Below are 21400 nucleotides of genomic sequence, written 5' to 3'. Positions count from 1 at the left end.
ATACCTGAGACAGGGTAATTTGTAAAAGGAAGGTTTAATGAACTCACAGTTCCACATGGCTGGGGAGGTCTCACAACCATGACAGACGGTGGAGGAGGAGCAAAGTACATCTTACATGGCAGCAAGCAAGAGAGCATGTGCAGGGGAAGTGCTCTTTATAAAAGCATCGTATCTCGTGAGATTTATTCACTATCACAAGAATAGCACAGGAAAAACCCACCCCCAGTGATTCAATTACCTCCCACTGGGTCCCTCCCAGGACATGTGGGGATTATGGGAGCTACTATTCAAGATGAGATTTGGGTGGGGACACAGTCAAACCATGTCAACATAGGATGGGTTTGCAAAGAAGAGGAAGAAGAAAAAGAAAAGGTGTTTCAAGTTGAGATGAGAAGACAGAGACATGGGAACCCATGGTGTGTATCTGGGAAACAGAGAGTGGTGTAAGGGCAGACACAAGTTAAAAATAAGAAGCTTAATTCTCCCTGTTGAACATAAGGGAAGAGATTTCTTTCTATACTACCCCCTTCCCTTTTCTTTTAAAATTTATTTCTCTGTCCTTTGCAAGTCTTTTTTATGCAAATCTTTTAAATGGCTAAATAAGTAAGCCTTTCTCCCAGTCTTACAACTCCTAGGAGCTATCTTTTTGAAATGCAAACATCAAGGGAGGTAGCATCCCTATCTCCCAGTTCCCATAGGACGGTAAGAGCCTAACTTTCATGGGCCTTGCTCCAGTTTGCAAAACTACCTCCTGCTTAAAATATATGAGAAAATTTGTTTCTTCTTCAGATAAAGCCAACACAAGTGACTTCTCCAATTATCACCGTAAAGTTAGGACAAAATTTTGTGTGACAAAAGCTGCTCTAAAATCCTCTTGGTCAAGGACTAGTCATTACTTATATTGGGAACATACATGTAATGGGTTGTATCTGCTTGGCTATATTAGGGGGTGAGATTCCTTTCTGTCTTTGCATTCTCTTAGTGAGTTACCTGCGATGTACATCACACTCTGGTTTAATGTTTATTCAATAATAAGAGTGTTTTCTTTCTTTACTACCTTTCTGGAGAAGATTTCTGGATTGGGAGAAGATCTCTTGTTTTATTACATTTCCCCAACAGTGCTTTAACTTGCCTGGAATGTACAGTGATGAAGTTATTCCTTGATCAAACTTTAGTCAGATTCTTCTGAGTCCTCTTCCCAACTTGGCCTCAATGTTTACACTTCCATGTTTGTCTTCGCATTGCTCAATTTTAGCAAGAATCTTGCCAAGTTGGTTTAGCCAAAAGCCCACCCTTGATATCTGATCAGGTTTCTCATCCTCTACCGACTCCCAGGTGATGTCTTTTCACCCTGACCTGTCTTCAGCAAGAATCCTGTTAGGTCAGGTTAGCCGGAATCCATCCCCCCCACCCCCTGCGTCCCCACCCTGCCCCTTATCTCTGATGCTTCCTCTTAGTAATCTTCCATCCACTGTCCCCTACCCTTACTCCTTGGCTATAAATTCCCATTTTTCCTTGTTGTATTTAAAATTGAACCCCGTTCAATACTGAGGTCTCTTTTCCCATATGGCAATAGTCCTGAATAAAATCTGTTTTTACTGTTTGAACCACTGTTCACCTCTGGCTTGCTTTTGTAACACATTACAGGAGGCAGAGGGGAAAGGTAAAGGGCACGCCCAAGGCCAGAGCACGAAAGAGTGCTATGTCAGAGTGTAGACTATTCCATAGACATTGAGGACCTGTGAAGATTTTAATCAGGAATCGAAATAATCCACCACTTGACTTTAGGCAAATGACTCTGGCAGTAATGTGGAGGATAGAGCAGAAAGGAGAAGGGTCAAATGGCACAGCACTGAATGCATTCACAATCATAAATTTCCAATTATTTTTTAGTCTGTTATTACCAAAAGTTATTCTTGGACTGACTTTTCCCTAAGCCACCCTAGCAATATCTAGAGCTGTATTTTTTTTCCCCCCACAGGAACATTTCTCCAGAATGTGGAGAGTAGAGGACGACATGTCGGGATGTCTGACACTCCTTGGATATTGTTCCTGTGTGGTTTGGGTGTTCCTCTGGCTCCAGAATTTCATCCCAGTGACACTGAGATTCCAGGCATCTTTAGGATTTCTGATGGTGTCCATCAGAAGAAAGAGTTGCTTATTAGAGTGTTCTCTACCACTGGCTTGTAGCTCAGTTTATGGTAAACACTTGCTTATCACTGAGGTTTTGTATATGAATTGTGAAAATGGGGTGTGATTGTTAGAACAAATGCCGCTTGGCTTTCATTGGCAGCCCCTTCTGCGAGCCCCAAATTATGACCATTGTTTGCATGGATTCTTATGGGTGCAAGTTTTCCTAGTGTAACTACCCGTCAGTGACTTTAACTTGGGTCTTTGTTCATAGAGATTGAGAAGAACTGAAACACTTTGAACAAACTACACACACATTTATTAAATAGTTAAATGGTTAACAAAGGCACATCAATAACCACTTACTATATATATAGAAATATATATAATTAACACGGATACAATTATAACTGCCATTTTTTTCCAAAAAAGAGTCATTCAATTCATGTCATGAAGGTTAAAGGCAAAGTCTTAGTCCCCATCTTATGCTTTCCCACCCTCTTCTTGAGAACTACATTGAACCTCTATGAGTTGATCATCATCTTCTGTAGCCATAAGGTCTCTACAAGCATGCTGACTGCAGGCTCCTCAGATTCTTTCTCCATTCCCTCAAGTCCAGTTTTTAATGAACAGGCTGTCTGCTTTAGCAGGTGCTGTTGCTGGTATTCATCCAGTTACACTATGACTTTTTAAAAATCAATCTTTCCTTGTACTTGTACATGCCTGCATTGCATTGCATCACTTATGAAGAGATAGCTCCCTCTCTCATCAGGAAAACTGGATTTGTGTGTCTATGTCTGTTGTACTTTGCACCGGATGCCCTGCCTGCCTTTTCACTGTGTTCTTTCCATACACAACAGAAAAATGCTGGGCTACACTGACCAGAACTGCCATTGTATATGAATTTCTGCATCCCCTTCAGAATGCTGTGCTTTTGCTTTGGACATGTTTGTACAGATGGGAATCAGACAGTCTGTCCCTCTCACAAAGCTCACCCTATTTCCTGGTGGCTGTCCTTTGTATCCAAAATCTCTGTTTGGAGCTCTTGGTTTTTACTCCACAGACACCCACTGTCCTCCTGCCTAAGGGAGTAGTGTAAGTCAGGCACTGAACAGAAAAGCCAGGAAGGTTTAGTTAAATGTGCATTTCCAGTACAGGAAAGAGCCAAGTAGAAAATCAGAGAGTGCGTGTCCATCTGTTAAAGTTTAACAAATATAGGCTTTAAATTACTCCAGAATTATAATCATACCTCAGGCCTGTCACTGTATTATGCCCTCTACAGATGATGACCATGGGAGTGGATTCTAGTCAGTGGAATTTTAGGACGTTCACTATCTAGTCAGTATTTTAGGTTTATTATCATATCATAACTTTCCTGATAATAACAAAGTTACAAGAGTCTTCATTTTTTGGCCTTCCTGGGGTGGTGAATGACTGCATTGCTTATAGGAATTCCATCTCTGCGCCTAAACACTGAGCTTCAATGCTTAGAAGTTTGCTTAAGTAAAACATATTTCCCTCATCTATGCATGTAGGTGTCTGATATTTGCCCATTGGAAAGTCATGCCTTTTTAAATGTGAACACTTTCAGGACAGGCAGCACATTAAGTATGGCCATTCTTGAACACCATAGGGTAATTTGTCGCTTAGATCTCAACTATGAGCAGCTCTCCATAGTCTGAGAAGCCCAACAGGAAAGTACTTAAGGGGAAAAGTCCAGATCTATCAGAGGAAGCAGGCCTGATAAGTTGCTATCTTGAGGATTTTCCTGGGCCAGAGGCCACCATGAGGGATGAGAAAAGGATGCTGTGGAAAGAATTTGAAAAGTACCCAAGACAAACTTGGTTTACATCTGGTTTTGCCTGTGGGTCAACTTTCTTCCAGCCAATAGAAACTCCAAGTCTCCACTTTGATGATGGTTGGGAATGCTTGCCCTGAATTCTTACCTAACATTCAGCAGCCCCAAAGAGAAAGACATTAACTGAATTCTGAAGAGGCCTAAGACCTCTTGTAAATGTCTATATACTGAACTGGATTTAGTGCTGGTATTATCAGACTCACAGAAACACCTACAAAACATTAAACGGCTCAAAGTTGGCTTATCAAGAAATGCCATCGTGGGAACCACCTTAGAAATAGTAAAACCCAACCTCCTCCCTGACCCTCTTCACTGTTAAATGACACATCAGTAATACTTTGCTCTGCCACAGCCTCTGACCTAAACTCTGTTCACCCCAGTTTTCTATCAGCCCGACTCCAGGACAGTGGTCAATGCAGAGAAGTTCCAGATTCGCATTTTTGAAGCATTTTGAAATAAGGCAGAATAAATTACCAAATTACATTTACTTTCTTAAGGAACAAAAATGATCATCCTTTTATTACTGTGCCATTTGTCGAAGATAACCAATTTTAAGTGAGAGAAAACATTTTAATGGAAAAATGCATGCATCTCATTGTTATTAAATGATTGATACCCATCTGGAAAGTAGGAAATAAACAACACTGGTTTCATATGTTACACTGGGGATGCAGGATAGACATGAATAACTGGGAAAGAGAAACTTCTAATAATGTATCTCAGAATATGCCTTAGGATTTCTGAGGCACAAGAGAAACTAGTAAGCATTCTCTCAAAATTTTAAGTTTTCTTTTATTAAAATAGAAGTGTCTTTCTTGTGTTAGTAACTTCAATCTTATAGGAGTAATAGGCCTAACAAAATGGATATATTATCTACATAATTCAAAATACTGATGGTATATTTGGAAATAAATTTACTTTATGTATGAAATATAACATTGAGCCAAGTCAGAAATTTAAATTTCATTTTAGAATTACTAAATATTAGCATTAATATACTAGAACATGAATAGCCTTCAAGTGAACTCCTAATGTGTGAATATGGATTCATAAAAAAAGACATAAGCAAGAAGTTTACGCATTTTATTAAAAGAACAAAAAATAAACATGGAAGTAGCATACTAAAATGAGCTGCATAATGTGCACTTTTAAACATAAACAAGCACTACAGCACTATAACTTGAAAAAAAATCAAAGTGTCTGCAGTTGAGGGAATGAGCTATTGCATTTTGGAGTAAAAATACTATGGGAAGAGTTGGTACTCATGAAATATTCTGGTCATTATTTAAATATGTTACACAGGGCTAATAATTTTCTTATATGTATTTTTAATTGCGATTTTCCACCCAAATTATGTGCCTCCATTTTTCACATTATTCCAAATTCTTGTTATATGAATGCACAAAGTTAGCCCTTTAAAAAAGAATATATTTAGGAAAATCCTTCAAAGTTTTTTAATTTAAATGCTTATAATTTCGGAGCATGGGGACAAATGGCTCATTTTCTGTTAAAGCAGCAACAATAATAAAAAGAAACTTATTTTGAAAAGGGCATTCATTCCCATAATCCAGTGATATGATGGTCATATCATTCTCTCAACTGCTAGACACAAAAGACATAGCAACAAGATAATTTGTTTCCATCACTAACAAATAGCAACTCTACACAGAAATAAAGCTCTGGAACCATGCAGTTTTATGACAGATAAATCTTTAGGTTGTGTGTTTTCGGTGAAAAAAAAGCACTGCTTAATAGTTGGGTTACTTTTAGGTCTTGTTACAGAGGTATTTTTTAAAAAACTAATATGATGTAGATGCCTAGCAAGGATTTTGCAATAACTGCAAAGAGCTGCGACTTATTTCATAGTGATACATTTTTTTTTTTACATATACCATAATTGTGGATGGATTATATTTAAAGATAAAATTTCTCTTCGGTAATCCAGCTTTTGAGTATTAGTGATTCTCTTATAGGCAAGAACAAGTAGAAGGGCTGGAAACTGCACAAATTAGTCAAACTAAATACTTTCTTGAGGTTAGTAATAGAGGGCTTTTTTTTTTCTTGGCCTCAGTTACATCCATTTGTTATACTTAATTCCCTAATTTGTCTTACTTATTGAAACACAGCCTCTATGTTGAAACTCCAGAGTATGACCCTGTGGCTGACAGCATGCACACCATGCCATCTATACATGGGGTATCTTTTGTGATGCTTCTACGGTTATTCCTACTAATTTACAGGTGATTTTTCCTGACTTAAAATGTCATATCTCTATTGACCTTAGAAAAATACATTCTTGAATCTGGCAGATTCACAAAGAAATGTCCATATCAGTACATAGGTTAAATTGGGAAATTATGTTGAAGATAGGGCTGAAGTTGGAATTCCTAACTACAGAATGAAGGAATGCTTACATTTTATATCAATGGAAATGCTGGTCAGATTGTCAGGCTGTTTGTTGTATGGCTAACTCTGAGTGATTATGGGCTGAGGGAAAAGAAAATTCTAGCCAACTGGCCCTGAGGTATTGGACAACTGTAAGGCTTGGATTGCTTTCTGGCTTTGGCTTATTTTTCTTTCTCTGTAAGTGACAACTATCAAAACGAGTAGCAATACCAACTCCACCAACCCCAGGATGGGCTCCTTCTCTAGGTACTCAAAGTACCTGTGGTGATCAAATGCTTAACCTTTCTAACCTTGACCTCTTCAAGGGCCTCATTGCCTGGGGCAAAAAGAAAGTTAACTGGCTATCTGTAGGTGGTGTGGGAGCTAAAACTGGCAGAGATGGTCAGATTGAAACATTCTCTTCCAGCTCCTGTGTTATGTAAGATTTTGGCTGGTTCTCTTCTGTTTAGTTAAAACAAAACAGTGGGAGGCTGAAGTGGCACAGTTAAGTACTTTGTAATCTGGTAAAGGTAGGTCAGAAAACAGCTTCCACTGAACAGGTATAATGTAAATAAAGTCAGTTATAAAGTTGTGCCAGCAGCATTTTTTTTTTTCCCTTTATTGAAGGGAATGAACTGCCCTACGCTGGCCATCCTTAACTGTTAAATATCATCTTTCAATGGTTACCGATTTGGTTTTGGTTACTGGATCTTAAAGGAGGAACAGTGGTCAACATTAACAATTTGTCACTTAAATAACTATTAATTGATAAACGTTTTAACTGACACATATATCAGCTGATTACTTTCTGTGAAAGACGAAATCTGATTCTATCATAAAGGTAATATCTATCGTGTAATATATGAGGTATTTCACTGCTTGCAACCACTGAAAAGGGAAAACTTGTTCTAGAAACTGCCTGGTGTGTGTGTGTGTGTGTGTGTGTGTGTTTATAGTGGGGATTAATTTAAAAAGCAAACAATCTTTGCTAATGATCTTGTTAAAAGATGAAATTATTCTACTCTTGTTCAATGCTGTTAGCTGAGGCTGACCTGTTACCTGTTACTAGCCTTCTCTTTTGGTGACCTGTAGCAAACTAGAAAGCCTCCATAACAGCAAAGCAACATTATGCTTTAGTTAAGTCTTAGAGCAAAAACACCGTCCTTTTCAAAGCCTTAGAAATAACTCTCTCTTACTAACTTTCCCACTATTATCACAGACTTCTCACATTTAAAAAAAGCTCCAAGGATTGCTTTCATGGACTATGTACATTAAGTGCAAAAAAGGTGTGTCTCACACATCCGCACCCTAACTGAGACAGTCAATTAACTGCAGCATATGTTTCTTAAACACTGTTAAGGAGTCATTCCACAGTATCTTTACGTATAGTTTTAAATATATGAATTAATTTCAAAAGAGGCTTTAGTCATGCTTTAATCCTCATATAGCTATATTTGCTTATGTAATTCCAGAAAACAGAATTTTTGCAGCTACAGCTATGCCACTTGAATAGGGTAATTTTGAATAAAGTTATAAAAAAGTTAGGTAATGTATTAAAAATGCAATGATTGTGTTTTTAAGTCTAAATACTGTGGAATAACCCTATCCACACAACAAATTCTATAAACTATAAAGCCTGATTCTCGAATCCATGTGTTACAAACTTTTTCACAAAAAGTCACACAAGGACACAAATTCAGCTTTTATATATGGGCCTTTGGGTTTAAAAAATAACTCAACCATGTCTGTTTTCATAGTTTTGAGCTGTATTTTCTACATGCTCATACTGTCACAAATCACCTATAGTTTACAAGTAAAATGTTCACATACACAAATGTCTAAAGGTAGCCATGTTGTAATTTTGTTGCCAAAGCAACAACTAAATATAATTAGATAACAATTATTATTTGTATATAAAGTTAAATTTGTTCTTAAATTGTGAACTGTAAAGGATAGTTTTGGACTATAATCTGTATCTTGTCATACTTCAGTGTCAGTTTAGAACCTAGCTAGGCGGGCAGAATCCATGCAGTAAAAGCTTAAATTTTCTTTAACTTTACTTCAAAATTAAATTCATTAGTTACTTAGAGCTACAGAAAAGCAATAAAATAAAGCCTTAAAGATGAAAAATAAGAAAAATGAAAATATGGTACCAATTAGTGAGTTATATTTACAGTTTGATTAGGTTAGCAACTAAATTTACAGAAGAAGTTGTTATACACTTGGACATGCTATTTATTCTAGTGCCTTCTACAGGCACTGGTTAAACAAGGCTACTATCTTAGTATATCTATTCATCAGAAATGGGAAATCAGATTTCCCTCATAAATTTTGCCTATTTCTGTTTCAATGTGTGTGAAATGTATTTGAGAGAAAAATAATGAGGATTTCAGTTTCCAATCATTCTGTACCTCATAGCCTACCCTACAGACTAAAGGAACTCAGAAAACTTGTGGCTGCATTTTACCTAAGAGCATCCTTATCTATACTCTTCAAAGAGGGGGACAAAGAACCAAATAACATTTCAAGTAGCACATTAACGTTCTCTCTTATTTAAGAAAATGTAATGTAAATGTCATTCCTTATTCAGACATCACTATGCTTATTGGTAATGCTACTTAAAACAGATTCAAGTTGCAAAGATTAATTTCATTCGGTTTCTGCTGATGGTAGGGAGGAGGTACTTGCTTTTTCCCAAATTGGAGAGCAGGTGAGCTGAGGCCCTCCCATTAGTGAACACCGCCTAGTGGTATAGGACAACACTTATGGCAAGATCAAAGTGCTTCAGCATGTTCAAAAATGGATGAAGAAAATTGATGGGGTAGAGAGAAGATGACTTTCCACATCATGATTAACTACAAATTAAAGCCTCTGATCTAGATAAGTGAAATGAAATGCCACTGCTGGTTGTGGAATCATGCTCCAATTAAAAAAGTAAATATTGTATTTAAATAGCAATTTTATGAATCCATTTACTTTAATTTAATCTTAATCCCTCTTTAAAATATACGTCTGTTATGGTCACGTAATACTTTTTTAAAAAGTTGACGCTACTAAATCCCTCTTAAAGATAACTTTTAGATTATTTTCTCTGTATACATGACCCGTTTTATCCAAGTTTCAGCACTCTTGCATATGTTTTGCAAAAGGCTGAGAAAAATGGAAAAAAACAATAAATTTGGATAAATAGAGGCCCCTGTAAAATACAAAGCTTATAAAATGTTAACTAAGAATCATAAGTGATTAGAATTTTATATATACAATTCATCCAGTAAATTTTTGTTTAGAGTCACTGATTAGTTTTGTGACTTGTCTTTTTAAATGGAAATTTATAGTCTAATGACTTATCTTTCTTTTCTTTTCTTGAATAAAGATAATTTGAATAAGTCATTGCACATCTAGTTCAAAGAGTGCTATCTTAAAATTGTATTTTTTTCCTCAAAACTCTATTGAATTTGATCAAAACTTTAGGGCTTTGGGCTTTCTTTCTTTAAATTCATTTACAAAACAACTTTTAAAATGCCAACGATGTAGAAAATTGTGGCACCAAAAATACAATGGCCCTAAATATTCCTCACTGAACCTTTTACTTTAAAGTAAGTCATTGTTAATGTCTTCCAGTGCTTAACGCAACATGAAAACAGCTGTACTCTAGGTCTATTATCCATGGTTTATGTACGTCTTTGCCCAAAGTTGAAAAAGTTAAGTGAGATAGTTCACTGCATGCAGATGTCAAACTATACAAAAGTTCATTTTGCACAAAAAAGTTCTTGTCTCCTTTAAGAAATATATCCAGACTAGCTCAGGTGCATCCCTTCTGGATTCATGTAGTCAGATCCGCCCTTCTGGAGAGGCACTGGCACAGATCATACAAAACTCAGTTCCATACAGAAGGAATTTCAAAAAGGCATACACTACTTTCTTCTATAGCAATGTTAAGATTTAAGAAACAGAAATTAACTGGTTCAAAGAGTCCATAGGTAAAAGTCGGGACAACTCTTGATCTCTAATTCCACGCAACACTGTCAACAGCTGACAATGGCTCAATACAAGCAAGACTGTTTAGAAAGCACTGTTGATCAGGATTTGGATGGATAATTAAGATCAACAGAGCATCAATTCCCAGAAAGTTAATTTTGCTCTCTCGCATTCCGAGCCAAATGGGTCTGCTTTGGGAGAGAGCATCAAATGTTCTGAAGCACAAACAATGTGAAAAGGAGGAACAATGGGAAGCAGGAGATATTTCTAGTTCCCACAATGGCTAAGGTAGCCTTGGGCAAGTCATATGCCCCTGGATTCAGTTCCATCAACTATGAGAAGGATTTTGCTAACTCCATTGTTCTGTGATTCGAACACTTCTAGCCAGCTTAAGTTATCCTCAATCAGATTTGCTTTTTGTCATATTCATGAAAGAGAAAAACAATTATATATATACACACATATATATGTATATATATGATGGTTTTATACTTTCTGGTGGAAGAACACCTATTTACTAGAAAATATTAAATCTATTACTTGATGTAAAATCTCATGTTTCCACCACTGTATAATAACATTAATAACTGAGTAGAGTGGATGAGATATGTCACACACCACAGGAATTATTTGGTTGTAAAATTCTTTCATAAGTATTAGTAATGTGAATTCAGCTGAGCTCTGTGGAGTATAGCCACTCTGTCTCATTCAAAGGGTGCTAAAACCCTCTCTATTGTCATTTTCAAACATATATAAAGGCAAACAAATCCAAACAAGCAAAAAAAAAGGCTTGGTTATGATGTGAGAGGGTCTGATGTTAAAGTTTGGGCAGGGGGACACTTGCCATATATCACAGGTGCTTTCTCCTTCACTGAACTGTTTAACAAAACGAAATTCAGTTGAACCGAAGCTAAAGACAACTACAACCATCTTTCCCAGTTCTTTTGAATAAATCAAGGAATAATTGTAAGTGCTTCCCTGTTCCCTGTCCTAGCCATTTCTCCAAGCCTGTACTCAGGCTCCCTCTGTGATCAATAGAGAAGACTGTCCATTTGGGGAGGAAAGTCGTTATTTGTAACCAATTCTCTTTCACCCTGACTGACTTTTGCTAGATTGCTTCTTACTTGTTATTCAAAGAGTAGCCTAAAGAGCATGAGCCATTTGCATTTGGAAAATGGCATTGTGTAAAAGGTGACATTGCCATGGTTTTACACACTTTCCTCGAGTATGTAAGAACTATCTCCACGCCCCCATCTCTCTGTTTGATTTATAACTTGTAATTAGCATATTTTTAAGCTCCCAAGTACCAGTTTCTCAGCTGAAGATGACAAAATGGCTGAGTTTTAGACACTCAACCTAGGAGATAGGATTCTCAAGCCACACACACAAAAAGTCTAATGGGCACTTTACATAATTTTTACTATAAATGCTGAGAAATTCATTTAAAGGTAAAGTCTTATTTTCCAAGCTATTTAAGAAGAGTGAAATAGGGGTTAATGTTTTATGAAGTTCTCTGCTTTGTGCAGGTAATTATTTCTCTCTTTAAAAAATCTAGCAATTTGATTGTATTATGCAACATCAGATCTGCAGGTACAAATTATACACATGCATGTTAATGAACAGGTTTTGTGCACATTCAAAAATGAGGCGTTTTGAATGTCAGTCCCAAGAAACCTACAGAAATATTCTAAAGAAAGAGAGCATATTTGCATGAACCTGTCATGGTTTTAAGCACATATAGTTCTGTTCCCCACTAATAACACTTTAGTTGAAATCAAACACCATACATATACGGCAAAACACTACAGTATGTAAAAACCTAACACAGCACAACACAATACAAGAAATGGTACTGAATATATTTGTTACATCCTGAATCAAACCAATAGACTATCTTGTAAACAAAACAGTAAGGTAACACTTCAAAAACAGATGAACAATTTATCCACCAAGAATGTATATAGTAAGCCAACAGCTCACTGTGGAAATACACTTAGCATGGTTATTAGAAAATCACAAAGAGTAATGTAACAAGTTACCAAATTTTATGGTCATGTTCTGCTTGATAATTCAAATAGGATGGATGGTAGTTACTAGTTTTCTATTCGTGTTGTTTTAACATCTCCATTGATTTTTAATGCTTTATTTTTTATCTGAATTTGCTGGCTGGCAGGTTTGCTTTGCTTAATACATTGACTGCAACACGCTTATTGTTGTGTTGGTAGAATAAGACATACGAGAAAATACATAGAAAGGCCATATGGAGGTTTCCATGGAAAGATTCTGATACTCCATAACTCTGCTGTTCAGAATTTCAGCTGAAATGGAAAAAAAAGAAAGAAAGAGTGAGAAATATTGAAAGGTTATTGAACGAAGAGTCAGGAGAATGTGGTGGGTCTTGTTCCAGTTCTGTCTGTTAACAGTGCCAAAATATCCCCAATGTGAATTTCATATTGAAATAGGGCTTTTGAGAATGATCATGAAAGAACCATGTATCTATGATAGTCTATGATACCCTTTGAGTGCTAATGTGGAGAACTGTCCTAACAGAGATGCACTCCAATGTTTAAGGCATTATTTATCTACTCAATGCCAATACTTTTTGTTGAGCGTACACCCATGTGTCCACCTTTCAACTGGCATGTACTGAGAAAACATGTTTGATACTGAACATTTTGAAATATGCAAATATTAAATACACTTTCAACTTTTTCTCTGAATGTTTTAGAGCCATGCAGTAATAGCCTACCTGTGAAATCTGGGTATTGTATTGTACAGAATTACATTTTTGAACTTTAGAGAAATTTTCAGCACCTATTACATATTGAAGTGATTATGTTCTGCCAAATACCTCTACATTTTCTAACGAAATCAAGCAAGAAGGAATCACTCTTCCCAAACATGCTCTGTTGGAAAGTTAATTTGACAACTTTTGTTTACCTTGATGTAAAGCAGCCCATGAAAGTTGGGCAAGTGTTGGCAAAACCTATATTATCATGTTTAGTGCTATTCCCAAGTTGCCACTATCCCAAATGACACCCCTGGATACAATTACAATTTACAGCTCCTTCAGTTATCCCATGTGCTCAAAGGTGCCTTTTAAAATCCTTCCTTATGATTCAGGGGACCTATTTATTAAATGTCCAGTTGGCTATCTGCTCTGTCCAGAACACTTAGTGTTCTAAGCCCATGTGTCCTCAGCAGGAAAGAAGGGCTAGCTGGGATCTGGGGGACTAATTAACTAGGGTACAGAACTGCTGCCTCCTTCCACCAAATGACACATGACAGGTGTGAGAACTTCAAACTTTCGATGATGAAGGTATGCAATTCAAAGTTGGTACACTATTTCAGTTAGTCCCTAGAATTAATTAAAATACCTAGGAGTCTTAAATGGCTTCAGAAGTCACATGTTCTTAAGTGAATGACTGCTAAAATGAAGTGTGTGCCATGATGGGCACCAGGCAAAGAGGAGATTGAAGGTGAAGGAGAAAAAGAAAAATCCCACAACAACAAAAATTTTAAAAAAGAGACATGATTGGAATGAAAATAATGACTCGGTTACTAAATTATGTCACTCAAAATTCAATACAATGTCACATGAGAGGCATAGTGCTTACTGTGTTTAACATAATCATATCAGTCAAATTCTAAAAATTCTTGTTTGATTTCCAAAAATAATGAAGCTATAAAGTGGTTAAAGAATTACAATTCAAAAGTAATCTGTGCCTCTGTCTAACAAATCATATATTCCTTTACATTTAAGAATGTGTTAGCTCATTGAGAAAATACAGTACCAGCTGTCATTGCCATATAAAAGATACTGCATATTTGCGCTCACATTTCAATTTGGAAAATTTATAATGTGTAAATCAAGCTCTACGTCACAAGCAATGTCTATGAATGAAAATATTTACCAAAGCCTTTTAGCAAGTGTAATTGTGTAAATAAAATATGTAGCCTATAAATATTATTTATATTAATACTTAAAGAAACTTACTGTTCTACTGGGAACTTCTACATCTGTGAAACAAACATGCTGCTATTCAGTTCATCTATTGATAATTGGGGTATCTATAGTAGTAAAAAAGATTTTAGATTAAAATAGTTTCTTGAGAGAATTCTGTTTATGTTGTTATATATGTGGAACTTTTCATCTATAAGCATGATTCCCACTTTAATAAAGCAAAATGGCCCTAATATTATACAATAATTATCATATGCATCTCCTTATAATTTCAAGACTCCCCCCAAACTTATAATTTGCCTTGTGAACTCTGCCTAAAAATACCTAAAGCAAATAAAAATCAAAACGACAAGCACATCTAATGTCCATATGAGAAGGAACTTCTGATATAATCACTGGGAAATGATAAAGATATCCATGTCTTGGAAAGAAATGTGATATTTTGTTTTCTCTCCAGTGGATCTGAAGGTAAAGGCGATGACTGTACTAAGCCAAAGTTTAAACACAATAATAAAAAATGGCAGTAAAATAAATTCTCTTGACCAATGAGGAAGCATTTAAGTAATATTAAGTATATACATTTGAGGATTGGTGTGTTACCAGTAATTAAATATAGAATATCAAGAGCAACATCTGGTAACCAATTAAAAATGAGCAAAACTCCTCTGATTCATCTTGAGATGAATAGCAAAGCACATATAGCACTCTAGAATATACACAAAAATAAAAATTCTAAATGTAACAATGGCTTACAAACACATAAGAATCTCACCAATCCAAAAAGCATACACTGTGCATTACCAAAACATTGTAGTTATCTCTATCTGAACAGCTGAAATAAATGGCCAAACCTGATTGCCTGTAGTTGGTGCAGCGAAGGGAACGCTGGTGGCAGGTGTTGTTGCTGCAGACACAGTGGTAGGTGTAGCACCGTGCATCATGGGCACTTTCAGTTGAAAACCATAGAAGCAACACACAGGAGGGTAAAGGATTTATGCAACCATGACATTTACGATGGAATGAGGTGTGGTAGGTATCACAGCAGCAAGCCATGTGACATCATAATGACGAATACATCAGGGTGTTCATGCAATCACAGTCAATGCAAAGCAACACAGCATGGAAGGGGGGAAAATTAAAAAGAGAAAAGGGGAAAGCCAATTATATTTACCAATATGGAAAATGGAACCATTCTCAACATTTAGTAAGGTTTTGAGCAGAATCCCATTGCAGTTTACTCAAAAGGCTAAATTTTCAGAAGGGGCTATAATGAATGCATATGAAAACAAAAATCCAATGTTACAAGAGCTATCTATCTGAAGCTAGTTAAGCAGACAAGTAACTGGATTGCGCATTCAAAATGGAATTAAGGAATCATACATTGGAATTTAGGTTCACTGACTTATGGACACGAATGCCGTCACTAGATCTGCAGGTGCAAATGGACAGTTATATGTATACTTACCCGATCTGCATGCAAAGACATGGTAGGTAGACTGGTTGGTGTGTGGTAGGGGGGCAGATATGAAGAATATAGTGAACTATGCATGCAGGTTTTTAAGTACACCTCTGGCAAACTCCTGGGAAACTTTGGCCATTTATCAAATAAATACATGGAGTACTTCATAGTAAATCTTGTCTTCATAGCAACTATTATAGCTACAATGGTTAGCAGCTGTGAAATCTCTTGCAGGACGTTTTATCTTTGCCTTTTCTAGTTCCTCTCTCTTTTAGAAAGTGTTTTGGGTGCTTTCTGATGTCTAGCTCATTTCAGAAACCAAACCAGGGAATTAATGTGTGAATGGCAATGTGTGAATGGCAAGCACACATATGTAATAATTTATCATGTCTACATCGATTGAATTCAGATTTTCTGAAAGTCTACAGAGAAAATGAATGGCCAGGGAAAACTTAACATGTGCAATACCATAGAAACCGAAAATGTACCCCAAATGGTGATTAACAAAAACTCCATAGTTATCCATTCCACTTATCTCTAGTTACCCATTACCCAGAGTCATCCCTGTTGTCTTACATGCCAATTCTAAAAACACTCTTGTTTTCCATTTGGGAGTGCAGCAATTTACAGGAAGCAGACCCACTAAAGAATGCAGTTTGCATTCCTAAGCAAAGCTCTGAAGGTGAAAGGACAAGAGAGCATCTTCAAGAAAATTGTCACAAAATATGAAGGCAAAGACACATTTCTCAAACTTGCAGAAGTCTGTTCTGATTGTACACATTATGATTTCAATGTATACATATTGTGCTCCTGTTGGTATTAATGGAAATGTTTATTAATTCCTACAGAAGACAGTCAAACCCTCCCTGACAGGATCCTCACCTCCATTGCCAGGGTTCAGATCTCGCTATGTTAGTGAGCGCTGATACTATGCGGTTGTCATTTTGAACTTTATTCTCAAGAAGCCTGTTAGTAGTGCTTTTGGGGCTCTGCATCTACTCTGGTCCACCAAGGTGACAAAGGTCAATTTGTTGCGAACTCTCAAAAGGGATGGGATGGCCTGGATTGATGTGAGATGGCAGAGTGGGACGGGGTGGGATCATTTCTCCTTGCATAGAACAGAGCTATTTTCTCCTGGTCTGTTCCTTGTGCCCATGAGGACTGTAGGAGCTGTGAACTCCCCACTCCTTCCTCATGATCTTCAGTATTAGGGCTGTATAAAATGGTTTAGAGATGGCTATCATATTGTGTTAGTGGCTAACGAAAGGATCTGTGTGCAACTGCTTGTTAAAAATCACATAACACCCAAAGAGTCATTTTGAAATGATTCCGTTGTGCCTAGCTTCTATGCCAATGGTGCCTCAGGCTAGAGCACTATAGGATTTATTACACAACACTGCAGAATCCTCTGGCTTTGCTGAACTCATCCTCTGGCAACATGGGAACATTGAATGCTTTAAGTTGTATAGATAACTTTTTCAGGGAGGAATTGTTTCATTGTACTTTACAAGTTATACATTTTAAGTATTTTACAATTTTTAAATAATACATGTTAAACAAGGAACAAAACTGCCCAGTCTGGCTAGTTTCAAATATTGAAAAAGAAACTTTTTAAATATTTCAGTTGCTATTATTAGGGCAGAAATAGAGAAATGACAGGGCCAGCATTTGGCCACAGTGGCAACCAACTAGGACTTGAGAAAGTAGGACTATTTTGATGCTACAAAGACATAAAACAGAAAGCACCATGTTAAACCTTAACACACTCAGAAAATTTCCAGCCACATCTTTCAGTCATTCATCTTTCATAGTCACAACAGAAAAACACATTTTTTCAGATTAGAAAATGTTGATAATTTTTGTAGAAAACCTACCAATATTTGAAGCGGGTGCCATGCACAGTATTGGCCCTGTACACCATGCAGAAAAGCGTGGAAAGTAAAGAAAAGAGATATTTGATTATTAAGGATTTACTGATAGAAATACATTTTAACAGAAAGATTATTTCTTTGCAATATCAATTACTCAGCACATGCAAGTCCAACAATCTCTCATGTTTACAATTACAGATTAGCTTTAAGGTCACAAACCCAGGTAATCAAAATAATTCTTGGATTCTTAGGTACAAAATGAGCTATAATTTTTCTTTAAAAGAATTAACTCACTTAAATTACATATTTATTGTGGACAAATACATCCTAAATAATTTTTATAATAAGAAGGAGAATTTTAATTTATTACACATATCATTTTCTAAATATGCTCCAGAATCTTGTATCTGGTGTCTGTATTTCTATTTAGAGTATTAATCTGTTAACACTGTCTCCTCCACTGTCTCATAGTCAATAGGACTCAACTATGAATATATGGCAAACAGGTTCCATTAAGAGAAACCTCTTAGCTGGACAGGCTTTTATGTTGCTACTAATCAAGGGGAAAGGAATTTTTCTGAAATTTTTGCTTATGAAACTAGATTTCATGTTGGCCAAATCTTGCAAAAAATTTAAACTTGGAAACAAAGTAACTGTAGTATTAAGAAAACCTAAGATGAACAGCATAAATTTTATTATATTCAACCACCTTGACTAGACTTCCAGGGCTACTGAATTCATTCCATAGCTATAATATAAATTGGAAGTAGCCAAGGTAGAGTGATCTAATGTGTAGGTAAATTACCACAATTTTTGAAGAAAAAAAATGCCAGGAATAAAGTCATGTCAACTCATACTGGTTTTCTCTTTTACTCTGTAGACATTATGTGTTTTCTTCTTAGGTTGGGAGAAAAATATCTAAATTATTAGATATCAGTGGTTACTTATCATAAGGGATGTAAGAAAGTGCTGAAGAATTCCATATTTCCTCTCAGAAAATATCATATAAATGTATACAAATTGTATAATTTAAATGATGGCATGAAGGACTACTGTGGTTAGTAATTAAAGACTGGTGTTTTACGGTACCTTTCAAAATTAATTAACTGATTAATTTACTAATTAACCAATAAGTTTTCTCAAGTCTGGGTATTAACAAGGATTTCTAAATTTTTTTTTAAACATATGTTATTTTCATTTAAAAATAGTTTCCAATCTTGGGCATTTAGCATTCTGTCAAAAAAAAAAAAAAAAAAGAAAAAAGAAAAAAAATGCTGTACTCTCAATGGTTAGAATTTTCAATTTATTCTTAAGAAACTATATGCTCATTCTTAAACTACTAAACCACTGGAAGAAAATTATTTTCCCCCCCAGTATATGATATTTTTTTTTTTTTTTTTTTTTGAGACGGAGTCTCGCTCTGTCGCCCAGGCTGGAGTGCAGTGGCGCGATCTCGGCTCACTGCAAGCTCCGCCTCTCGGGTTCACGCCATTCTCCTGCCTCAGCCTCCCGAGTAGCTGGGACTACAGGCGCCCACAACCGCGCCCGGCTAATTTTCTGTATTTTTAGTAGAGACGGGGTTTTAATTGAACAAATTTTTGGCTTAACATTTTCTATTCAACTTGGTGTAAAACAGGCTATTAAATATAGCTGAATGTAGGAGATAACAAAATACGCTGCAAAATGTCAGAAAAGATAAACTGCTATGTATTTTATATTAACTGATTCAAGAGTTACAGGCTAAAACTATCTGTTTAATCTATATTATACTATATTATACATTTAAGGGTAGTTTTATTTTAACTACCTTTGGCATATCAAAGATATATTGACAACGCATTTCCATAATATCAAAGCTGGGAGTTTTTTCCTTTTTTTTTTTTTCCCCCGACAACACTCTATTGTCTGTGACAGTGATACCTGAGAGTCAAGGAATTAGTTTGAGACTGAACCAAGTGAATTAATCATAAGCAAAAACCAATAAATGCTAAAAAGAAAAATGTTGATACCTTTTCCTAGTTTGATTTCAAACCATGAATTTTCATGACTTATAGAAAAACAAGTAGTTCTAGATACTAGCAGATAAGCATAACTTCCTTGTTTTATTTTTAATCAAAATACATGTCCTCCTATAAAAGCTCTTTGAAAGCTGCTTTGCATTGTATACATTCACAACATCACCAAACTCGCTGCAGTGCCCAGAGCTGTGTTCTCACCTGCAGGGATAAATGCCGGCTGTGGGAGCTGCAGGTTAGTCAGAGCCTGTTGACAGTGGAAAACAGTGGGATTAAAGACCGGGGTGGCACCATTGGGCTTTTCCAGTGCTGATCTCTTTGGTATCAGTTGCAGTGTACCAGGCTGCAGGGCCTGTCGGGGGAGAGATGGTACTAGTACTAGAGAAAGTAACCAATGTACTCAAACCAAGCAAGCACCAGTTATATAAGGTATTTCCTGGGAATCCTCTGTAAGGGTATCCATTGGGCAAGACACTGGATAAGCAGTGGCCCCACAGCAAGGTAACCAACTGCAGAGATAAGGGGGTTCACGGCTGTGTGCAGTGGCTCATGCCTGTAATCCCAGCACTTTGGGAGGCTGAGACCAGCAGATTGTTTGAGCTTAGGAGTTTGAGACCAGCCTGGGCAATATAGCAAAACCCCATCTCTAAAAAAATAGAAAAATTAGCCAGGCATAGTGGTGCATGCCTGTGGTCCCAGCTACTTGGGAGGCTGAGGTGGGAGGATTGCTTGAGGCCAGGAGGTCAAGACTGCAGTAGCTGAGACCACACCACTGCACTCCAGCTTGAGTGACAGAGCAAGAGCCTGTCTCAAGAAAAAGAAAAAAGGTAGTCCACTACATGAGCAGTAGTCCAAAACAGAAAAAAACGCAAAAAAAAAAAAAAAATAAGGTTTTCAACTTCACTAATTTAGACCTCATTTGGGCAGGATGTGACAGAAAGCTACTACAGTAAACGATCATTTATAATTAATATCTCAGGGATACTCATCTGTGAATCTATAAAAATGAGATTAGCGGAAGCAACAGATAGCAGGAAAGAGATTCCTGCCTGTTAAAACTCCGATACAGATCTAGGACATAAATGGCATATAGGTGATAAAGCAGATGTTGGTAGATCAGAGTCTGACACTGTCACCCCATAAAATAAAATCCAATTTATACAAAGACTTCAGGTTCAAATCCAATAACTATCTATTTCCTAACTAACAGGTAAGGAAAAAGCAAATGAATATTTCCTTCCCCACCACCTACCTCACCCAGGTACTATGTAGATAGCTAGCAAAATATATGCAGTTCTTATTTATAGAGGCTTGCTGTGCATTTCGGTATGTACCATTTGCTTTGTTAAGTTCTTGTAAGGTTTAATTCTAAAACCTATTAGCATTTTTAAACCATCCTTTCATGTCTACAGTTCTTTCAAAATCCCACTGTGCTTACAATACTCAGTCAAACTTGCCCCTGGATCAGATTCTTTGGAGAAGTTTAACACTACTTTACATATTTTTTTCTCAGCAAATTGCACGTTACTTAAAAAACATGTCCCAGCAACAACAATTAGGTATCCTCCAAATTCTTAAGGAAACAGGAATGCTTGTGTTGAGTAACTATCCTACCATGTGTCCAAAAGGGTAATGCCATGACCTCGTTCCTGTGGATAACAAAGGTCTCAAGGTATCTCTATTTTCTTTTGGGAACTCTGCTGTCAGTACACACATTGTGACAGAGCTGCTTTTCATTTC

The 21400-nt window shown here is 36.6% G+C and overlaps 1 protein-coding gene across 11 annotated transcripts in view; it reads right to left on the bottom strand.

Moving 5' to 3' along the window:
• Nucleotides 1–5057: 5057 nt before the first annotated feature.
• LOC105481429 (muscleblind like splicing regulator 3) overlaps nt 5058–21400 on the bottom strand; it is a 122514-nt gene continuing 106171 nt past the window's right edge. For 9 of the 11 annotated variants that reach the window (XM_011741031.3, XM_011741045.2, XM_011741029.3 and 6 more), the window contains 5 exons: nt 19862–20012; nt 17649–17684; nt 15167–15261; nt 14349–14422; nt 5058–12669 (listed from right to left, as the gene is read on the bottom strand). In XM_011741031.3, the coding sequence (XP_011739333.1) occupies nt 14366–14422; nt 15167–15261; nt 17649–17684; nt 19862–20012 (339 nt within the window). In that variant the 3' untranslated portion in view covers nt 5058–12669; nt 14349–14365. The remainder of the gene's footprint in view (nt 12670–14348; nt 14423–15166; nt 15262–17648; nt 17685–19861; nt 20013–21400) is intronic. The other 2 variants (XM_011741033.3, XM_011741032.3) reach the window with 2 other exon arrangements.

This window comes from Macaca nemestrina, chromosome X (genome assembly GCF_043159975.1).
Source record: "Macaca nemestrina isolate mMacNem1 chromosome X, mMacNem.hap1, whole genome shotgun sequence".
Lineage (NCBI taxonomy): Eukaryota > Metazoa > Chordata > Mammalia > Primates > Cercopithecidae > Macaca > Macaca nemestrina.
This window is presented reverse-complemented; position numbering and strand designations above follow the sequence as displayed.